This window comes from Phodopus roborovskii, unplaced genomic scaffold (assembly GCF_943737965.1).
Source record: "Phodopus roborovskii unplaced genomic scaffold, PHOROB, whole genome shotgun sequence".
NCBI classification, from domain to species: Eukaryota; Metazoa; Chordata; class Mammalia; order Rodentia; family Cricetidae; genus Phodopus; species Phodopus roborovskii.
In genome coordinates, this window is record NW_026126646.1 from 2,449,130 (window position 1) to 2,466,724 (window position 17,595).

Genomic DNA, 17,595 nt, shown 5'->3' on the forward strand with positions numbered 1-17,595 from the left:
AAACCGGCAAAGGAATACTTGAGATTTTTCTTTTCCTTTTTTTTTTTTTTTTTTTTTTTAAAATCTGGTGTTTAAGGCCTTGAATCTAAAATTAGGCCTTTGAGTTAAATTAAAAAAGAATGCAAGTCAGTACTGGAAAGGGCAAATCATTTCATGGGGCACGACGTTAATAGTTAACCAGATAACGAGGCCAGAGCCTCATTCCATATGTTAAACTGGCTCAATTAGGTAGTGCTGAGCATATAACTCTCGGGCATTCTTGCTGAAATACAAGAAGGGCTCTGTGCAGTCCACAGGGGTCAGCCCCAGGTCTGTGGCCTCTACTCTGCGGGACACCATTAGGGAAATTTGTACTAGTTCAAACTGGAGGGCTTCAATCTGTTTGCTTTTTTTCTTTAACTACGCTTGGTTTATCGTTGTATTATTTATTTTTCGGTTAAACTATAAACCTAAGTTGCATCACCGGATTTCTGCCCCAAGAAACCTCCTCCCTGCAGACTTGATGGCGTTTTGTCCTTGGGCATCAGCAGCTACCCTGGGGCCAAGAGACATGGAGAACAGCCCGAGTTGGACAGGTAAACCAGGAGGGCTGGGGGACAGGCTTGAGGCAGGTGCCCCAACATCAGCCTCTCTTTTTGCCTCAGGCCAGGGGCAGGGAGTGTGGAGTGAGGCCTCCCTGATCCTGCTCACAGAGCATGGCCGACTGGCCCTGGGGTTCTCTCCTGGCATGCTGTCGTTCACCTTCCTATACTGTCCCTCGCTTTCCCACACTGTCCTTCCTTCACTGACCCCTCTAGCCACGGTCCCCCGTGTGTCCTGCAGCGGCTCGCCCTGCCCCTCCAAGCGTACTGTGTTAGCCCGTCCCTCCCTGCCCGCTGGCTTCGGTGCCGTGCAGCTTCCCCTGCGGTGTCCGGGTGGCCCTGCTGCCTCGGCCACCCCTGCCGTCCCTTACTGCCCCCAGGCTCGGGCTGTTCCCCACTGCCCCCCGCCCCGTCCCAGTTCCCAGCCACTTCCTTCATGGTCCTCCGCCTCCATCCCTGGCTGTCCCTCACCATGCCCACAGTGCCTGCATCCTCACCGCTCTCCTTGCCATCCCTCGGCTCTCCCGGCGTGCTCTCCTGTCCCTCGCCGCCCCTCACCACCCATCTATACCTCGGGGTGCCCCTCTCCACCCCAAGCCCCTGCGCCCCACCAGGGCGGCTTCCTCGGCCCAAGTGCTCCTGAGCGCCACTCCCGTCCCCGGGGCTGGAAACAGGGCTGCTCACAGCCTCCTGGGAGAAAACTCAGTGTCCCTGGGGCTGGGCAGCTCGCGCAGAGGCAGCGCAGCCAGAAACGTCCCCTCCGGGAGACGAGGCCGCCGGCGACGCCCGGCGGGGCCCACACCGACGCTTCTGCCCGCCGCGGCGGCGTTGCCCCTTTAAGCGGCCGGCCGCTCCGATTGGCTGCACGGGGTGGGCGGGGCCGCGAGCGTCGGCGCCACGCTGTCGGCCCATGCTATATAAACGGGCGGCGTCGGCGGCAGCGGCTGCGGCGGCGGCCGAGTGCGAGGCTGGGAGTGCGGGCTGCGTGGTGCGAGAGCGAGAGAGCTTGCGAGCGGGAGAGCGAGCGCGAGCACAGCAAGCCTGCGAGCGAGCAGAGAGAGAGAGAAAGAGAGAGAAGGCGAGGGAGCGGCGAGGCGCCTGCGCGATGCTCGGGCCCCGGAGCCCGCGGCGCTGAGCCAGCCGGAACGGACATGCGCGGGAGGGCGCCGCGGGGCCCCGCTCCCCGGGGGTAAGGGGCCTGGCGGGAGCCGGGGCGCCGGGGCGCGGGGGCGCCGGGGAGGGAGGGCGAGCGAGCGGGCTGGACCCGGAGCGCCGGCTGCGCTGCTTTCAGGGGAGGTGCGCGGGATGGGCCGGGGCGCTCTCGGCTTCCCGCCGGGGCCATGCACCGGCGCGCGCTCGACACGTCTCCCCAGCCCGGGGCCCCGGAGCGGCGGCTGCAGGGTCTTCTGCGGTCCGGGGATGCTGCGGGGCTGCCAGGGGCCCCTCCATCTTCCCTCATACCCCGCGCACCCCTCAGAAAGCTCCAGCGAGAAGCTGTTGGCGGGCTCCGAGGTTGCTAGTCTCCGGTTGGTACCAGTTTTGAGTCGCAGTCCGACTCGGCGACGAAGGTCATTGCCTTTTTTTTTTTTTTTTTTTTTTTTTTTTAATTCATCCGAGTTGTTCCGTGGCCTTTTCCTCTCCAGGAACGCGACTCTTTGCCTTAAATGAATTAAATGTTACCGAAGGAATGAAACTGCAGAATGAACTGTTCAATCGCAAAGGCTCCTTGGCAATATCATATATTTATACGTGTATCGTATCTTTGTTCAAATTAACCGTGATTGGCTGTGTTGGATGGGTGCTTCCTCGGTCTTTATTAGGATTTCATCATTGCTTGAAAGAAACCAGTCTCCTACCTGATAAAAATGTGAATAGATTGTTAGTCATAAACTTAAGTGTAGTAAGAATAGACTGTAGCTTTAACAGAGATGTGACGGGAGTTACACCTGCAACACAGGTAGGGCAGGACTGGTTTCCAGGCAACTGTCAGGGGTGAAGAAAGGTGAGGTATAAATTGCCTTTTTTTTTTTTTTTTTTTTTTTTTTAAACCTCCCGGGGAAAGGAAAAAAAAAGGGGGGGTTCTACAGTTTTAAACTTCCTTAAGTCCTACGGGATCTGCGTCTGTTGAGCCTGGAACATCAGAGTTCACCAAGTCTACCCCTTTACTTTTTAAACCCCTGTCTTAAAACGTGTATGCAATTACGGAGTTTTAAGAAAGAGTTTGCTTAAGTAAGAGACCAAGGATAGTCTAAATACCTATATCAGCAAAAGGGCAAATTTTATAAAGACAAAAATAATAAGCTGGTTTCTTACTAACCTGCCAATTATGGCTGATTCTTATCAATCCATTCCTTTCTGAATATAAGAAGCTTTGAAAGGAGATACATGAGGGCTTTCCTTTTTTTTTTTTAAACGGGGACTGGCCCCTTTGTCCTTGTCCCCACTCCCTCACCTGGGTTCTGGTGGACGTTTGCTAATAAGTGGTGAAAAATCTTGAACTGTAAATCTAGATCTTGGCAGATAAATTGGATGATAAACTTCTCAAGGGCGGGCAATCTGCCTTGAGTAGCTTTTATTTTACGCAGCCTTGCACATAGCTGATGTTGATAAATAAATGCAGGGAAGCATGTCTTACATTTTAAGGTCCAAAAGGATTGGCTCAGGCACTGATAAGGCTTGGAAAGAAAGAAAATCTGTTTTTTTTTTTTTTTTTTTTTTTTTAATGGCTGTTATAAAATGTCTGAATTACTCACATTTTTGAGAAGTAGAATTACTGATTTTTAACGGGTTGGATTTCCTACTTTGGGCTCACAATAGATACTTTTGAGCTGTTTGTGTGACTTAATTTTGTAGTCTTGCGTGTTTTGTCCTGTTTTGTTTTGTTTTTATGAAACACTTTATTGCCACTTCTCCAAAGTTATAGTAGGTAATACTGCCTTTCTGCTCATACTAATAGTAGCTTTTAAAAGCAAGTTCCCTAAATTATAGGTGCAATCTACCATGCTTGCAACTGACCTGATTGTCAGCATACCATCAAGTTGCTTTAGAAAGGTAGCCGAGGGAAAGGTGGTGCCCAGGGTAATTCCTGGAATTTGAATGTCATTGACTCCCACTACGAGGCAGCCACTCTTAATCTCCATAAACATGAACTGGTACCTCAATTTCAGGATGCTCGTAGCATCCTTTGCAGGTGCTGGCCATGCTTTATGAGAGCTGCTGATGAGTGACAACTCACTGGAGGAGCACAATCTAGCTGTGATGGCTGTGATGTTCTGACGTTATTCACACAGTTTAAACTAAAGTGGAGAAGACTGGTGAACTTCAGAGTCCAGGATGTAAATTACTAACATAAAACAGGATTGTTGTGGAGCAAAAGTTAGTGTGGGATTCAAATTTCAAAAGGTGAGCTGTGTGGTCTTCCTTGATGCTTTGGACCCTTTTGTAGTACAGAACTGGGGGCAGGGGATCGCAAAGTGACTAGTCTTTCGGGCCTCTCTTCCATCTTTTAAGAATTAAAGTCGGTTCTGAAAGTCATCTGTCTAGTGAGGCCTCCACTGACCCTGTGTAAATAAGCTTTCCGCCTCTTTACCCTGTCACCAAGCCCTCGTCCTTTCTTTGCTTGAGAGTTATCGCCGTCTGAAATGGTCTGTTATCCCCTCCTCATTAGATGGGGTCTTCCCAGGCAGCCACCACTTTTCTCCATCTAATGCAGTATCTAGTCCAGAAGAAGCGCAGTGTTTATTTGTGAAGTAATGTTTGCTAAGGATTTGACCTGAAGAAAGTTGAGTGGGAGTTCCTGTCTTTGCAGTTAGCTAACACACAGGTCTTGACTGCCCCTTCTTTGGATGGTGGCATCGCTTTAGGGAAGCTGGAGTGTTAGGAGAAGCCAGGCTGAGACCACGGGAAGAATTGGTGAAAGTGCGTGAGGAAATGCTGGCTAGCTTACCGCACGGGGTAGCCCAGGCTGGCTAGCTTACAGCACGGGGTAGCCCAGGTGGCCTTTTTTGCTCATAGCGGGGGTGTTTCAGCTCACTTCACTTCCTCATTAGCAAGCTGGAGATTATAATCCCTGCCTCTCCTTAGAGGGATGTTGTGGGAATCAAGTGAGATAATGCATAAGAAAGTGCTTTGTGATTTGTACAGTGCTTTACAGATAGAAGAATTCTGCTACTGAGTTCCAGGTTTGTGATAGGGCCAAGTTATGGTAGCATCACTGGGGTCCATGGGTGAGAGTATTCAAGGGAAGCCTGCTCAGTAAAGACAAACTTATGCCACATCTAATACCATATGTAACAGTCTATTGTGGGGCATCATTGTAACAGTAAAGATAGACCATCCAAAGAATTACTTCAAGTGGCCCTAGGTTAATCACACCTTGATCTGCCCATTTTATATATCTTGGCCAAATATATCATTGGTGACTTTTTAGAAGGGAAATTTGAGGATGTGAAATTGGAATGTTCATAGGCTACAGGTTACCCAAGAGAAATACTGTTACCAAATAGAATCCCTCCAAAAATGTGTCAGCCTTACCTATACAAGTCCATCACTTTAAGAGCCTGGGGTACTAGAAGAGCAGCTGTGGGATAACCTTTGATCCATGCTTCCTGGAGTAAGCCTTGGCTTCACTGTGGCTCACCAGACCTGAAATGGATCTGGATGGAGTTCCAGGGTCTCAGCTGTAACTGAGGGGAGTCGTGATTGACATGCACCCACCTTATGGGGCTGGTGCAAGGACAAAGCATGGAAAACCTCCTGACAGGCAGTGTCCTGTGAGTGTTAGTTATTACACCGCGTGTGCACTGGGCTTAACGATCTGGAGCTGCCCATCGGGTGGCTTAAATGCTTGTTAAGTAAACTTGAAGTTTTAAAGGCTCACTTCCCATCATTAGACTATTGTGCTCATTGTCATTAAGATTACAACAGAATCCACAAATCTTTCACAGGTACAGTGTGTCACCTGTGTCAGAGAGCATGACACTCTCCCGTCCTGTGCGCTCGCCTGCGTTTGTGGATGGCACCCTTGATTGTAGTGTTCTGTAGGAAAAGTACCAAGGACAAGACAGTGCACTGCAGCCGCCCTCCCTAGCTGTACCACCCCGGGTCCTGAGAGACAGACAGCTACAAACCCATTTTGGTAGGTGAGAGGATGGGGTTTTGTTAGCTTGTTATTTCTTCAAGTACTTAGCTAGGAGTTTTCTGAAGAAGTTCTATCCTGTGATTTTTTTTTTTTTTAATCTCGACAGTCTAGATATAAATTATTTTCCTTATGGCCTGCATTTTGACCACCTGCAAATGATAGCGTAGCTGCATTTTATTCTAGAAGTCTCTCATGCATCTAATATAAGGGCCATTTCAGCCTTTTCATGGTAAGCACATATCAAAGAAGTTTTCTTAACTTGCTGCCTTTCTTTTCCTATCTCCAAGTCCTAGCTTTTAAGATAAAATCGGAGGAGCTTTGAATTCAGGCCTTTGCTTTGAAATATCCGTGCAGACTGTCCTGCTTGCATATACGTGCAGGTTACGCCACCTGCTTGATTCAGGGAAGTAGACACTACATTTGGCAGTCACCTTCAGAACCACATCCATAACCAGGGAGACAGACACATGGTCATGATGTACAGCCAGATGACCAGAAGTGTGACACATTTTAGATCCCGCACAACTACAAGAATGCTGACCGCGCAGGTGGACGTTAAGTCATTTTTCTCAGATTATTAGTAAAGGGCCATAAAACAGACAATAAAACTGATTTCCATTTTCTCTCCGAGGTGATCAGACTTTTTTTATTTATTTATTTTTTTTTAAACGCAGACAGTGGTAGATTCAGGAAGATCAAAAGTCATAGCATGTGTCAAGTATCTGATCGGTTTCTTTTGATAGATTTTGTTACATAGTTACATTATGTGCTCCCTGGTCCCAGAAGTAGGTAGGTAGGTGATTGTTAAATGCGGCTGAAAAGGCCAATTATCATTCCGAATAAACATAAATCAGGTTCCAGAACCAGATTGAAAGGAGGAAATTACATCACACTCTTAAATGAGGAAGCACTGGGCAGAACTGGATGAGTTGCGCGACAAAAATGTGCCCCTCCTCCTCTCGTGGACTGCTCCTGAGATAGAGCAGTGAGAGCTCGCGGCAAGGTAAGCATATCCAGGCTACAGCCTTAAGGTAGCCTGGCTTTGTGTGCTAAACACTTTCAAAGCGAATACTTTCAAGACCCGCATGTGAGTTCACCTCAGCAAGCCCAGTGCAGTGTGCTGTTGATATCACGTGACTGCTTTTTATTTTGTTTTGTTTTGAGACACGGGTTTCCATGTAGACCAGGCTAGCCTCAAACTCATAGAAATCCTCCTTCCTCTGCTTCCCAAATACTGGGATTAAAGGTGTGTGCCACCACAGCCCAAACCAGCGTGACTGTTTTTAAAAGAAAGTAATAGAATAGCAACAAAAGAAGGCAGATGGATTACAGTCCCACAGGCGTGGAGTGTAAGAAAAGTGCAGTTTGCTTCCTCTCCCAGTTTTACTAAAAAGCCATGTACAGAGTACTGCTAGCAGCCATTAATGCATAAGTTTTACTTAGCCTACATACCGCCCACTTTGGATTTGAGAAGTGAATTTAGGATATTCTAAAGGTGTTAGATTATTACAGGCCATCTCATCACTGTGGCAATACTAAATACTAATTTGATCCCGCAACAATTTTTTTTTTTTCTCTTCTGCTTAGCTCCTCTCTCTCTTATCCTGGAGAAAAATCTAGTATAATTACATTTTAAGGTATGAGATAGTTGTTTTCTCAGTGTTCACTTAATATTTATTCAAGTAAATAATATGCCAAGTCTGACAGGGTGGGGGGTTGCCGGGCACCAGTCCTGGATTTGGAGGGTAGGAGGGAAATCTGGGTACAGCGCAGAGTGGCTGGGACAGAGAGGCATGGCTCTGGCTTTCACTAAAGGAGGGGCTTATTGAAGGGCACAGTATGAGAAGAGCTAGCCTTAAAGCAGTGGGCAGCCTGAGCCGAGAAGGGAAGGGTAGGTAAGGCCTCACAAAAAACGGAGGTCTCTTGTGCCAGGCAGGGAGCTTTTAGAGATTTTATGGGATCTTTTTGGGGTGGCGTTGAGGAGTGTTGATCTGACCCTGTTGATTGAAGTGTGGTTTAAGTGTTTTCAGACAGGAGACCAATTGGAGTCGGTAGGGGAAGAGGCCTGAGGAGTGTGGAGACCGTGTATGGAGTGGCCTTACCTCAGACTGCAGTGAAACCTCAGGAAATGTGACCCTCCTGGACCAGAAAGGGGGAGGGCGTTGGGTTCGGAACCTGTAAGATGCCAGAGGCCCATCCGAGTGGAGAGATAATCACTAGACAGTAAGAAATGCAAAGCTGAAGCCAGGCTGCCCTTGCCTACTTAGGGACTGTCTGGGGAGTTGAAGCCATAGAAATGAATTAAATGATTTTAATAATAAAATCTTAAAAAGAGAGGTGCTACTAACAGAAGCGAGGTATTGATATTTAACTGCGTTTGCCTCACTAAGAATATTAAAATCATTTCAAGATTGTGTAAGTTATGTCATGCCAGGGCCATTTGGGCCCTTGTCTATACAACCTGCCTGGGACAACCAACGTTCACTTTGTTCTTCTTGGATTTTGTAACAGGGTATCATCCTATACTTTCGTTATCAATATTCATACTCAAGTATGTCTTTGCAGTTACTTTCTTCATGGATTGAAAGGTAGGGCTGGCTTTACAGTTATAAGGACTTGAACAAAATTTGAAACACTGCAGCTTTAGTCAGATTTCACTTGAGCAATATGCGTTGCTTTATTCATTAGCTTAAATCTGGCCAGGTTGATCTCTGTGCCCCCCCCCCCAGGGGTGTAGAGAATGGGTACTGGTTTTGTTTTGTAGGAGAGGTAGACAACTTTCAGGTGTTTCTAACCTTAGTTTAAAATCGACAGAGAGTGTGAGTGTGTGTGTGTGTGTGTGTGTGTGTGTGTGTGTGTGTGAACCATAAACCTGTGGCATGTTGTTCTTCGGGGCTTTACAGCCTGAAGTTATTTTCCAAAAGATGAGAACAGAGCAGATGTACTGCCCTCCTTGCTTCTGCCATGCAAGCAAGTAGGAAGTTGGGGTAGTTTCATAACATGGCCCATTCACAATTCCCCATTGAAATTTAGAGGCAGGTCACCTTCTATGAATACACAAAGACACTATTGTGGTCAGAAGTGAGCTGGCTTAGTGAACACAATTCTTTTTATACAAAAAAAAATTTTTTCCTTAAGAAAGCTAACAAGTAGGTGATGGAAACAATGAATAAAAAATAACTTTTTCTACAACATATAAATAATTTTAAGTGACCACTGAAACGTAAGTTTAGGATTCCAAAGCAACTTGAGCAGAGGCGATAGTTACACAATCCTTCTGTTGAAAGCTAAGATGTAGATGGCATTAGGAGGCTGACAGTAATTACTAGTAGTACTTGTTGGCCTGCCACAGGTGGGGGCTGGGCCTTCAGAATCCCCCGCAGCAGTGGCTTGTAATCGGGAGGAACCATCTTCAAGCGTGGCTTTCAGGGTACTTAACCAGCACAGTCTCCCGTCCATCTTCCCTTTCAGTCTTATATGACCTCAGACCCTTCCTTCCCGGTAGTCTCTTGGTGCTTGTGAGGCTTGAGAAACCCTGGATACACACACACTGGGAGAGGCTAGCCTTTCTTAAAATGTGTTTTTTATATTATTACTTTATGCTAAATAACATATCTGCTTCATTTTACTAATCTAAAAACCAAGACTCAAAAACCTCCCATTAATAAGGTTTCTTAAGTGGTGGATTTTTTTTTCTCATGTATCGTTGAGAGACTGGTTTTTAAAAAAAAAAAATAAGGTTTGACTCTTTGAAATAATATTATAAATCACTGCCGCCTCATTGAAACAGCTGGCTTTGTCAAGAGCTATGGAGTATTTTTTAGATTAGCTTAAAAAAGAAAAATATCCCTTATGCTTTCCATATAGTTTATATTCAGTTGGTAACTCAATAAGCATTCACTTGTTGAGCCAGGTACCTATGGTTAAGGCCACTTGTTTTGAAGCCCCAGTTTATTAGGCCTGATATTTGTAAACAATAGATGTTTAGTTGCCAAGCAATTTAATAATAAGAATAATAATAAAAGGGAGCCACCTGTGTAGCCCCTCCAGCCAGCAGCTTTGCCCTGGTCTAACCCTCACTCAACAGTGTCAGCACTTGGTCGTGTGCAAATATTTAATGGCAGAGTGTGAGTGTGTGGAGATCTCCGGGGGCCTGTGTTCTGGGCAGTTGACAGTTAACATCCTGCCTTCTATAAAGGAGAAAGGCTGAGTTTCCTAAGAGCATGTGACATCTGAAGGCAGCAGAGGTCTGCAAAGTACCGAATCATAAAAAGGGAACTCGGGATGGGCGGACAGGGCCTTCAGATTTGTCCCAGCTGATAAAGGGGGGCTTCTAAAGTCTAGGGGCTACCAGTCTAAGAAATGCATCTGCCTTTGTAACCCATGCCTCACAGGGAAGCGGGGCATGAGTTACTGGGCATTTCACAAAGGAGAATGTAAAGAATGTCCCTTAAGTTTGTCTTTGAAAGGGAGGGAGGAAGCTGTCCAGAGCTAACACTGAAGCTGGTAATCTTGCAGAACTTGATTTTTACACGATAATAGAAGTTAGTATCTTCATATATGACTATGTCTTTCTTGACAAGTAATAACTGGAGAGTGTGTTTTCTGTGACCAACCCTGAAATACAGAGTCCAAATCAGTGTTAGGCTATGGGACAGGTAGGTGGAGAATCTCTTGAGTGTGGGCATTAGTGACTGTTAGCGCGGCATGTGAAACACAGTATTTCCAAAATACTGGTTTTTCCTGAGGGTGGGTGAGAGGAAGGCGGGTCTTGCTGTGTAGCCCCAGCTGGCCTTGAGCCTACTAGCATGCTCCTGCCTCAGGCTCCCAAGACCTGGAACTGCAGTTACACACCACCATGTCTGGTTTAAAATTCCTTTCTTAGCTCAGGAAAACTGGGTGGGATCTGCTGCGCTTCCTATAGAAGGCATGCTGTAGAAGGTTGGGTTAATGGGCTGGAGGGAGCTTTGTGGCTTGGAAAAGCGATTGTGATTTGTTGTGCAACTAGTACGCTCTGTAGCAAGGGTTGGCTTTTCTGGCAGTGGATTCTTATTCTGTGAAAAATGTTTCAAGTGTCAGGTTAGTGTTTACAAAAACTATTGTTTTGCTGTCTACATTTTAAGAATTCTCATGAGAAGAAAGTCAATAACCAAACTTTTCCATCCCCCATCTCTAAAATTAGCCTGTTTCTGCTGCAGTATAGACTACTCAATTTCTGAATTATTTTGACTGTTGTCTCATTTCTTCTTGATTTCCCCAGGAAATGAAAGCTACTGGCTGACTTAAAAAAAAACCCTGGGCTTCACAAATTTGAAGACGTCCCAGAGTAAGGCATGATGTCAGCAGCAGGAGTTGCTGCTCAGGATATTCGAGTCCCATTAAAACCTGGATTTCTGCATAGTGGCCAAGCCTTGGGGACTATGAAGGCCTGCTGGGACAGCCGCAGTGACTTTGAAAAGTAAGTCCCGAGCGCTACGCCCCTGTGTTGTACGGCACTCCTGATACCACAGCGACAGAGGACGATGATACTTGCTTATGACCATGTTTTCCTTTGCTTTCAGTAACTTTATAAATATTGATCCAATAACCATGGCCTACAGCCTGAACTCCCCGACTCAGGAACACCTGACAACCCTCGGTATGTATGAAGTCTGCTGCTTACTTCTGCCTTGTCCTCAAGCAGTGGGTTTTAGAGGAGGAACCCTGGGCCGTTTCCAACAACAGCCTGACACCTAGTGGCCGCAGCTTCCTAAGAGAACTTGCTTGTACCCCAAGTCACTGATTCTAAAGAGAACCATGGAAGTGTGACTTTTCTAACTCAGGTGTTGCGGACTTAGCTTTAAACAACGCAGGACGCCATGTCTTGTGTATTCCTGGTACTAACGCACATTTGAGAGCAGTTAAGTGCAAGTGGTACACGGTAAGCAGGGCTAGAAAACTGCAGGTATTTTAACGTGAACATCATGTGCCCTAGGTTTTTGTCGAGAGTCTCTTATCAGGTGAGTGAATTGCAAGTGAGTCCATTCATGCAAGTATGATAGCCGGCAGGAAGGGCCTCGCCTCACCTTATCTCACTCATGCCCGGCATGCCTTGTATTGTCGCATGTCGTAAGTGGCAAGCCTGGTGTAGCATGGTACTCATGTAAATTATACGCTGTTCATCTTCTGTGAATTTTGCACACGTCACAAAACTTGCCTGGGACGTGTGGGCGTGTGCCGAGCACATGTCCGAGAGATGGCAGAGATAATTTGTTCTTTGAACCGGATCACGTGTGTTCCCCTACTGGCTCTAATTATACTGTGCTGGCTGCACGGCTGTCCTCAGGGTTGCACAGTCAGGTGTCCCCGGCTGGGGTCCTGGGCTCTCAAAGGGTAGCGCCACCCACGTTGAGTGTCACGTGTTCGTTCCTTTTCAGGGTGTGCTTCTCGGTCTGCCCCGCTGAGCGGCCACTTCTTGGCGGAATATGGTCGGTCCCCAAAGTCAAGCTTGCCCCCTCTTATTATTCCCCCAAGTGACAGCTTGGGACATCGAGGAGAGGACCAAGTTGTGTGTGGTTTTAAGAAACTCTCAGTGAATGGAGTCTGCACGCCCACATCTCCACTTACACCCATCAGGACCTGCCCTTCCCCCTTCCCCTGCGCAGCTGTCTGTGATCGGGGCTCCCGGCCGCTCCCGCCATTGCCCAGCTCTGCAGACCTGTCTCTGGATGAGGCTGACTGTGAGGTAGAGTTTCTAACCAGCTCAGACACAGATTTCCTTTTAGAGGAATGTGCACCTTCTGATTTCAAGTACGACGTCCCTGGCAGGCGAAGCTTCCGTGGGTGCGGACAGATCAACTATGCATATTTTGACACCCCGACTGTTTCCGTAGCAGATCTCAGCTGCACATCTGACCAGGACAGAGCTCTTCCAGATCCAAACCCTCCCCCACCTCAGAGCCATCGGAGATTAAGGAGGTCTCACTCAGGACCAGCTGGGTCATTTAACAAGCCTGCCATCCGGATATCTAGCTACACACACAGAGCTTCTCCCAGCTCAGATGAAGACAAGCCTGAGGTCCCTCCCAGGGTTCCCATACCTCCTAGGCCAGCCAAGCCAGACTACAGAAGGTGGTCAGCAGAAGTGACCTCCAACACATACAGTGATGAAGATAGGCCTCCCAAAATCCCCCCAAGAGAACCTTTGTCACGGAGTAACTCCCGTACCCCAAGTCCTAAAAGCCTTCCATCTTACCTCAATGGGGTCATGCCCCCAACACAGAGCTTTGCCCCTGACCCCAAGTATGTGAGCAGCAAAGCCCTGGAAAGACAGGGCAGTGAAGGGTCTGCCGGCAGAGCTCCCTGCATCCTGCCCATTATTGAAAATGGGAAGAAGGTCAGTTCAACGCATTATTACCTACTACCTGAGAGACCGCCGTACCTAGACAAATATGAAAAGTACTTTAGGGAAGCAGAAGAAGCAAACCCAAGCACCCACATTCAGCCATTGCCTGCTGCCTGTGGTATGACCTCTGCCACAGAAAAGCTGGCCTCCAGGATGAAAATGGACGTGGGAAGTCACGTGAAGCGCAAACACTTATCCTACGTGGTTTCTCCATAACTAAGGGGGTCATGGTTCAGCAGAAGTTACGTGGAGCGGATGACTCCCGGTTTTCCAACGTCAGGTTGCGGAATGAAGTTGGACTCCGTCTTAGTGACACGGGCTTAGAGCAGTCACGAGGCGCTCTTAGCTGGGAGTCCCTGACTTAGCGTAGGAGGAAAAGTGTAATTGAAGTGTGTGCTAGAGAGAAGGGAAGAATGGGGGAGCTTTTACATCTGTCTATATTATATACCTATGTATAAATGTGTGCTGTAACCATAGACCATAGCTGCAGGATAACCAATTAGTCACTATCTTAGAGTAATATATATTCAGGGTAAGTAAAACCAAGCTGGAGAAACAGCTCCTGATAGTGTGAAAATTGAGCAATGGAAGAAAGCAGTATTGTTAGATCAAACTATAAATTTGTCTATCTGTTAGGTTTAAAGATTCCTGGCATTCGGGCCTGCTATATAGTTTGTGTGCCCCACCCCCACCCCCCCAGCAGTCTTCTCCGTACAGGACAAGGCATGTTCTTTACCAGGCCCGTACCATCTTGTTGAAGTCATTTCTATGGCCTAACACTTCCAGCTCTGGGATTGTCTTGTTGAGGAGAAGGACAGCAGTTTCTGGACCATGTTATATCACCTGTGTACATCTCATATCTTGAAAACTGACAGAATTGGTGAATAACTTTTTCATACTGTCCCTGCTTTTCCCCATCCACTGAAATGGCCTGCTGTAGCAAGAGGCTTTCAAGAAAGTATACGATGGAGTCGCACTGGCCGTCATTGTTGGGGTGCGAGTTTTATAGATTAAAGCAGCAATTAGCTACATGGTTGAGAGTTACTGTGTGGGGTGTATGGTATGTTTTCTTGTTTTTGTTTTCTTGTTTTTGTTTTTTAGACTTAATAAACAAGTACAACACAAGCTGGCCTTGTGTTGCTGGCTCCTGTTCAGTATTCCTGGGGATTGTTTGCTTTTTAAGTGAAACACTTCTGACCAATAGCACAGAACGTCTTAATGCCAGAGGTCACTTCAGCATCTTCCTGCTTTGAAAACTCACGGCTGGCTGCGTCACTGCCCTGAGACTCAGTGAGACGAGTAGCTTTGTTCATCTCTTTACATCCTCTGATGGTTTATCTTGTACAGATAGGCACAAAGAGAAGGTGCTTGCTAACAGAGGGACCCTGCTGTGATGTCCCAACAAGCTGTTGAGTTTAAATTGCTGAATGACATTATTTGAGCTGTTTACAGCTTACTGTATGTTAGTGTGAACTAAATGAAGGTTAAAACATGCTTTAGAAAAATGCACTGAGCTCTGCACTGTGTGTACAGCATTGGACGAAGGATTTATTCATTTTGTTGCATTATTTTGGATATTGTCTTTTCATTTTAATAAAGTTATATTACTTATTTATGACACCGTTAATAATGTGTCTTGTCTAAACTCTTATAAGATGTCTCAAGCAACTGATAAGTCTTAGTTTTAAGGCATGACAAAGAGTCTTTGAAGTTAATACATGTTGAAACTTATTATAGATTTCTAAATGACAATTATAAACATGTATGGGGGCTGAGAACTTGGCTCGGTCGTTGGAGGGCTTGCTTAGCATGCACAAACCCTGGGTTGGTTCCCTAGGAGCTAGCATATAAACTGGGCACGGTAGCACATGGCCATGAGCCCAGCATCTGGGAGGCAGGCCTGGAGAATCAGGAGTTCAAGGTCATCTTTGGTTACCTACAGCGTTTGAGGTTTGCCTGGGCCACCTGAGTCCCTCTCCCAAGGAAAGAAAGGAAATAAAATGTGTGGTAAAACCAGGCTGTTTGTTTTTGCCCAGAACAATTAAGTGAATGTGATTCTGGTGCTACTGTGAATACAGTACCGTGAGGAGAGGAGGTCTGGAAAGGAGTGTGGCATACAGACTCCCTCTCTGAGCTCCAGGACTGAGTCTGGACTACTCTGGGCCCTTTCCAAGCTTCTCTTCTTGCTTAAAACCTTTAAAGGACTCTCCACTGCTTGGGAATCACAGAGAACACTGCAGACTGCCATCTGCCAGGGACCTTCTTCAGAGCTGGGTGACCCTGTCTGTCTTGGGAGTTCATTCAATAACAGCAGCAGCCAGCCACATGTGCGATCCCGGAAAAAGAGAGCCTCTCTCCCTCCCTCCCTCCCTCTCCCTCCCCTGCCTGAATTCACAGCAATATGATTAGAAGTGTGAAGAAGGCGGCCGAAGGGCATCCTGCCCCTGGAAGTTATGTGGAGAGTCGGAGGTAAGTGATTTAGAAGGTGTGTTATCAGATGAAGGCGAGTCTGAGGCCAGGAAGCAGAAAGAAGCTGGGCATGTCCCAGAAGCTGAGGCCACAGGCAGGAGGAGGCTGTGCAATGGGAAGGGCAGTGAGTGCTACTCAAAAGAGCCTAAGTGGGGGAGGAACGTGGTGTGATTTGTTTTAGGAAAGATGACAGTGGCTGTTGTGTTTCAGAGACGTGAAATTAGCAGGCACACTGAAAACTACAGGCCACGCCCCAGAGCTGACACCAGGGTGACCACAGGGAATGGAGAGTCACAAGGGTTTGAAAGTTCTGGGATGACAGGACTATGGAGGCAACCTGTGTACCACCCTTTTCCAAAGCAGGCCGTAGCTCTTGCAAGCAGGGATGTTGGGACCTACTCTCCTTGTCTTAGTGCTGAGCAATTGCCTGGCACAGGGAGCCGTGGGCATTTACTTAACATTAGTTCCAACTCAGTTTCCTTCTTCATGTGTCTTCTTTGAACTTCTGGGAATAAGCTTCTTAGTTTTCCCTAGCCAGAGAAATGTACTCAGCCACCACACTAATAGCACACTGCTAGAACACTCCAGACCCATTTGCCCACCTATCCCCAGCCACATGCCAAGCAGGTTTACTTTTTTTAATTTGTTTTATGTGTGTGGGTGTTTTGCCTGTATGTGTGTCTGTGTATCACATATATGCAGTACCTGGTACCCAGAGAGGCCAAAGGATAGTATGGAACTGTGGTTACAGACAGCTGTGAGCTGGGACCTGAACCCCAGTACTCTTAACTGCTGAGCCTTCTCTACAGCCCTGTATGATATCTTAATGTAGTTATCAGCACTGGGAAACTGACATCTCTGTAATACCTGCATAATGTTTAAATATAAGTTACAATCAAACTGATACTCGGCCCCACTTTAAAACTGGAAACTGATTTGGGCACTCTGTTAAGTGTTTTATAGACCTAGAACACTCATTGCTCTTGAGAGATGAGCTGAAGCTGGCTGGCTCGAGCTGTCTGAGCTCTGGGGAAGACTTCATGAAGCCTCCACACAGCCAGGGCCTTGAGGGTTGACACCTGAGATGGAGAAAAAGCCAAAAAAAAAAAAAAAAAAAGTGTTCATTTTTAATTAATCTTGCCCAGAGAATTGGGTATTTTTCTGAGTTTTCTACACACATGCACACACACACACACACACACACACACACACACACTGCACTTGAAGACTTGTTTTCTTTGCAGTGTAGGTCATTTGACAGAATGTTCTGGCCCTGTTCTCTGACTGAGTCATTCCACGCTTAGCAGTGTGGGGGCTCTGAGGGGGAAGGGGAGGAGAGCGGAACTTGGTGAGTTCCCGTTTGTCTGCGCTGTTGGCCTCACCTCTTACTACCTGTAACTACACAAACACGGCTCAGGCGTGCCTGGCGCCATTTATTGTGAGGGTGTGAGCATGCTCGCTTTTCACCTGCATGGATCAAAACTTCGAGATACTTGTACCTGAGCCACGAGGAATCTGCTAGTACCACACGTTTCAACAGGCTCCCCTTGGCTTCCGTGTTGTCTGCTTGGAATTTGGAGCAGGGAACATACTTGTGTATGGTTCTCTCTACCTCAGCTTACATCAGAGCAACCCTGTGACTCAAAGTCACCGCCCCATGGCAGCAGGTGGGGTTTTGGTAAGGAGTGGGGGGCTGGGAATGGATGGGAAAGAATGTGCTTCAAGTACTAGTTGGCACCTGTCTTAGAAAGAGCTGCTGTCAGGCTAGTGGCTTAGCGTGCCTCTGGCATGTTGTCATCTCTCACCCTGTGAGTCCAGACACCTACCAGGAACCCCAAGCTCAGAAGCCTGAAGCAAGTACCCGCAGGGACAGGCATATCTGCCCCCTCCTGCTGCTCCTGCTAAATGGAAAAGCCATCCCCAAGGAACCGTGGTTAGGAATGTACATGACATCCTCCTCGCAGATCCAGGCAGTGCCTTCATTCCTTGGCAGCCACTGAGCATCCACACGTCAGGAAACA

The 17,595-nt window shown here is 47.2% G+C and overlaps 1 protein-coding gene across 2 annotated transcripts; it reads left to right on the forward strand.

The window, feature by feature from the left end:
• The first annotated feature begins 267 nt into the window (after positions 1–267).
• Positions 268–14,723, forward strand: Errfi1 (ERBB receptor feedback inhibitor 1). Of its 2 annotated transcripts, none has more exons than XM_051173795.1 (4): positions 268–575; positions 10,982–11,179; positions 11,283–11,359; positions 12,138–14,723. In XM_051173795.1, exons 2-4 carry the CDS (start codon positions 11,055–11,057, stop codon positions 13,319–13,321), a joined length of 1,386 nt encoding a protein of 461 aa, XP_051029752.1. In that variant the 5' UTR covers positions 268–575; positions 10,982–11,054; the 3' UTR covers positions 13,322–14,723. The 2 variants fall into 2 exon arrangements, with proteins under 2 accessions (XP_051029752.1, XP_051029751.1); XM_051173794.1 differs by lacking the exon at positions 268–575 and adding an exon at positions 1,605–1,770.
• Positions 14,724–17,595: the final 2,872 nt, after the last annotated feature.

What these genes read in the sequence shown, in the direction of transcription:
- Errfi1 (XM_051173795.1), top strand. Translation starts at nt 11,055, where the DNA reads ATGATGTCAGCAGCAGGAGTTGCTGCTCAGGATATTCGAGTCCCATTA. An exon ending in AGCCGCAGTGACTTTGAAAA is followed by an intron (nt 11,180 to 11,282) that starts GTAAGTCCCGAG and finishes CTTTGCTTTCAG; the next exon opens with TAACTTTATAAATATTGATC. An exon ending in GGAACACCTGACAACCCTCG is followed by an intron (nt 11,360 to 12,137) that starts GTATGTATGAAG and finishes GTTCCTTTTCAG; the next exon opens with GGTGTGCTTCTCGGTCTGCC.